Source organism: Leptosomus discolor, chromosome 18, assembly GCF_034619465.1.
Source record: "Leptosomus discolor isolate bLepDis1 chromosome 18, bLepDis1.hap2, whole genome shotgun sequence".
NCBI lineage: Eukaryota > Metazoa > Chordata > Aves > Leptosomiformes > Leptosomidae > Leptosomus > Leptosomus discolor.
In genome coordinates, this window is record NC_141408.1 from 12,552,776 (window position 1) to 12,557,568 (window position 4,793).

The following is a 4,793-nucleotide window of genomic DNA, read 5'->3' on the forward strand; positions in this document are numbered from 1 at the left end:
CGGACTGGATTATTCCCCTCCCTGCCCCGTCCCCACCGCCCCCCCCCAAAGAAAGCGTTAGAAGAGTCACTGGATTTGGCAACAGCAACAACAACAAAACAACCTCTAGGAAAAAAAGCAGCTACTTGTCAGGGCCGAGCGGTGCCAGGGGGTGGGGGGGGGGGGTTGTCCCATGGGCTCCGCCACCCCAAACCAGTGTGCGTGTCCCCCCCCCCCGCCTCCCACCGCGGCTCAGCCTCTGCCCTCGCCCCCCGCGGCGTCCCCCTCGCCCCTTACCCGTGAGGCCGGGTTCCCCCGGCGCGCCGTCCCCAGCGAGGGGGCAGCCCCCGCTCTAGACGTGCGTCGGGTTGTCCAGATACGGGTCCGTCTTGGTCATGTGCAGCATGACCGTGGGGGCTTTGTAGTGGCAGTGCACCCCGCCGCAGCTCACCCCGCTGCAGGGCTTGCCCCTCGTCCTCACGCCCAGCTTTCTGTTGCACAGGCTCTGCCAGGTCTGCAGCGTCTTGGAGCTCCAGACCCACACCCCGCTGGTGATGCCCACCACCAGCGACATGAAAATCTTTAGCATAAAGACGGCCACGGTGGGCACCGAGGCCTCCAAGGAGCAGTTGGCAGCGCGACGGCCGGGGAGGTGCAGGCAGCCGCGCTCCAGGGCCCTGAGGTTCCAGTAATCCACGTTTCAGCCGCTCGTAGAAGTAGCAGACGATGACGCAGGTGGCCGGGACGGTGTAGAGGATGGAGAAGACCCCCGATCTTCACCATCAGCTTCTCCAGCTTCTCCGTGTTGGTGCCGCCCGTCTTCATGATCTTCCGGATGTGGAAGAGGGCGACGAAGCCCGTGAGGATGAAGGAGGTGCCGATGACCAGGTAGCAGGAGAGGGGGATGAGGACAAAGCCAGTCAGGGCGCTGACGTCCATGCTCCCCACGTAGCAGAGCCCCGTGAGCTCGTCCCCTGCCACCTTCCGCATGGTGAGGATGACGATGGTCTTCATGGCCGGGATGCCCCAGGCGGCCATGTGGAAGTAGCTGCTGTGGGCCTCGATGGCCTCGTGTCCCCACTTCTTCCCGGCGGCCAGGAACCAGGTGAGGGTGAGGATGACCCACCAGAGTGAGCTGGCCATGCCGAAGTAGTAGAGGATGAGGAAGACGATGGTGCAGCCCGTGCTCTCCAACCCCTCCTGGATGATGTAGAGCTCGCCATTCTCCCGGTCGCAGGCGATGTTCTCAGCCCCTGCCACCGAGCGGATGATGAAGGCCACGGAGTAGACGTTGTAGCACATGGAGAGGAAGATGATGGGCCTCTCGGGGTACTGGAAGCGGTGGGGGTCGAGCAGGAAGGTGAGGACGGTGAAGGCGGTGGAGACGAAGCAGAGGGTGGACCAGACGGCCATCCAGATGAAGGCGAAGTCCTTGTCCTCCCGGGACCAGTAGACGTCCACCCCGGGGGAGCACCGGGGCGCGCAGGAGAGGCTCTTCTCCACGTACTGGAACTTCTCGGGGTTGTCGCAGGCCCCCAGGCTGTTGGGTCCCCGGCCCTCGGCGGCGCCCGGCGGCCAGGGCCGGGGGGCCACGGGCAGCATGCCCTGGCCCTTGTGGGGCTCGGCGGCCGAGGCGTTCTCGGGGGCCTCCATGCAGAGGGCGTTGGGGTCGTTCTTGGTGGGCAGCTTGCCGCAGTCGAGCGACTCGGGCCAGCCGAAATTGAACTGCTCCATGATGGGGACGCACTTGTGGCGGGCCTGCTCGCACATGGGGCGGCAGGCGGGGATGCTGGCGCTCACCTGGTCGGTGCACATGGGCGCGTAGAGGGAGCAGAGGAAGAAGCGCAGGTGGACGTGGCAGCCGTACTCCACCAGCGGGGCGAACTCGTGCAGCTTCAGGGCGGCCTCCCGCTGGCTCTCGTGGCCCAGCAGGTTGGGCATGCGGGTCAGGTTGTACCCGATGCCCCGGCACATCGGGATGTCCACCGGCTGGCACCTCGCCGCTCGCCCCCGCGCCCCTTCCAACCCCCCCAGCTCCAACCCGCGCCCGGCCGCCGCCAGCTGCCACAGCACCGACAGGGCCAGCCAGCCGCAGCCGCAGCGCCGCCATCGCCCGGCTCCGGGCCGCGGCCCCGCGCCGGCTACAGCGCCGCCATCGCCCGGCCCCGCCGCCCCCGCGCCCCCGGGACGGCCGCTCGCTCCTGCCGCTGCCGCTCCTGCCGCTGCCGCCGCGGTGGCGGTGCCGCGCCGGGGCAGCTCCCCCCGCCCGCCGCCCCGGCCCCGGCCCCGGCCCCGGCCCGCGCCGCCCCGCGCGCCATGCGGCGGCGGCCCCCGCCGAGCGCCCCGCGCCGCTCCGCGCCCGCCGAGCCCCGGCAGCGCCGCGCCGCGCCCGCCGGCCGGGACGGCCCCGCCCCGCCCCGCCCCGCCCCGCCCCGCCCGCGGGGACACGCCCCCTCCCCGCCGGGATGGAGGGGGCGGGGCCGGGAGAGGCCCCGCCTACTTCGGCCGCGGGGCGGGGAGGCGGCGGGACCGGCGGCGGGAGCGGGGGCTGCAGCCCGGGAGGGCGACACCCGCCCCCACGGCCCTCGTAAGGGGGGGGGGGGTCTGCCCCCCACCCCCCCCCGTGGCCCCGCCGCAGCCCGCGCCCGGCCCCAGCCCGGCCCCCGCCCCGCGCCCGGCAGGCGCTCGCGCCCGCGAACACACGCACACGCATGTACACGCGCACGTGTGCGCACAGGCGCGCGCGCTCGCGCGTGCACACGCGCGCGCTCACGCGTGCGCGCACACGAACGCGTACACACGCCCCTAGGCACACACGTGCGCGCACACACGTGCAGACACATGCACACGCACATGTGCACGCACGCACACGCGTAGATGCACGTGCACACACGCATGTACACGCGCACACACGTGCACAGGCACACACATGAATACACACATAGATGCACACACACATGTACACACGCGCACATGCGCACATTCGCATGTACACATGCACATATGCACACACATACACACGCACATTCGCATGTACACACATGCATGCACACACGTGCACACACACATGAATACACACATATATGCATACACACATGTACATGCGTGCACACGTACACATTCACAGGCACATATGCACACATATACACATGCACATTCCCATGTACACACATGCACACATGCATGCACATACATGCACATACACACACAGACATGCACACACACACGTGCAGACACACGCACACAGGCATGCACACACGTGCAGACGCCCACACACACCCACACCCACCCAAGCCCGGCACAGCACGCCCTGCGCCCCTCACACCCGTGGCACCAGCTGCGTGCACCGACACACGTGTGAACGCACACACACACACACACACCCCCCCCCCAACGCCTGTGCACAGGAACACCCGTGGCCTCGCCGGTGCCCCCAACCCACCGGGGTGCTGCCGGGGCCCGAACCCGCTCCCAGGGGCACCCGCAGCCCCGTGGTGTTTTGGGGAGGGTCACACCCCAGGGCTCACCGCCATGGAGGGAGCTGGCCAGCCCCTTGGGACCCCCCTTCCCCGCAGGCTGGGGGGGCGACGTGCCTCAGCTTGGGGACAGAAAGTGCCGCTTTGGTCCCGCTGCTGAGAACGGGGAAACTCGCTTCGCCACGGTGCGCCCGCGCCCCGCACGGAGCAGAGAGGGTGCCTGCACCCACCGGGGCTGGGGGGACAGTGGGGACCGTGGGAGGTGGCTCAGCCCCAGCGCCCATGGCATGGGCTGGCAGAGCCGTGCCCCTGCCCAGCCCTCTCTGTCCCCGGGTGTCACCCAGGGCTGGCAGCGGGGCAGGGTGCCCTGTGCCCACGGACGGGCGACAGCAATGCCACCGGGGATGGGTGACACGCCAGGTGAGCGCCGCTCCCGGGCCAGGACACAAGTCAGCGTGGCCGAGCTGGGGCTGCCAGCCCCCTCCAAAATCCGGTGTCCCACTCACAGGGTGACAGCTCACCCATGCCGGGGACAAGAGGAGGCTGAGGGTGCCCGGCCGGAGGAGCCAAGGGTGCTCAGGCCAGTGTTAAAAACGTGCTGGGGGGGGGGGGCGGGGGGCAGGGAGGTGGCAGCACCCCTGGGGACAGGCTTTTCTGCCCATGCCACCTCCACAAGGTGCCACCAGCCGCCCCCTTGCCAAGTCTGGGAGCTCCCGATACCACATTTGGCCCTGGGGTGCTGGCTCAGGGTGCCCTGTGCCATCCCCAGCACCCATTTGTGATGGGGACACACACACACACCCCCACCAGCGGCTCAGGGGGTCAATCCCGGCAGGGTCCCCAGCACCCAGTGCCTGTCCGTGGCGGCGGTGGGTGCAGGCACGGGCTGGCGCCTGGGGGTCCTGGGTGCCGTTCCCAGGCGTTCCCGCAGCTCTGCGATTCCTTTGGTAACAACATCCCAACCTGTCAACGCGGCTCCTAATCGCCAGCCGCGGCCGGACACCCCGGCCGGGCGTTATTTAACCGTCCCCAATTCGGCGCTATAAGGAAATTCCGTGGGAGCCGCTTATCGGTTATTGTAACGGGGCGGGAGATAAGCCGTCGCCCTGGAATTTCCCTCTAGCGCGGGGCGACTGCTCGTCTGGCTCCCCGGCCCTGGGAAAAGGGTTATTTGGGGTTTTTTGGGGTGCTGGAGGGGGCTTTGTCCCCTTGGTCACCATGTGCGGGGGGGGGGGGCAGTCCCAGAAGGCACTGTCCCATGTGTCTGGGTGACACGGAGCACCAGCCGGCTTCAGGGAGCTTCGTGCCCCGGGTGAAGGTCACGGTCTGCCTCGGGTG

General features: G+C 68.8%; 1 protein-coding gene across 1 annotated transcript; it reads right to left on the reverse strand.

Moving 5' to 3' along the window:
• Positions 1–331: 331 nt before the first annotated feature.
• FZD9 (frizzled class receptor 9) lies at positions 332–2,089 on the reverse strand. Its single transcript, XM_009959261.2, is given in 4 exon segments — positions 332–679; positions 681–749; positions 751–2,064; positions 2,066–2,089. Coding segments are annotated over 4 exon segments (1,755 nt in total).
• Between the last annotated feature and the right edge of the window lie 2,704 nt (positions 2,090–4,793).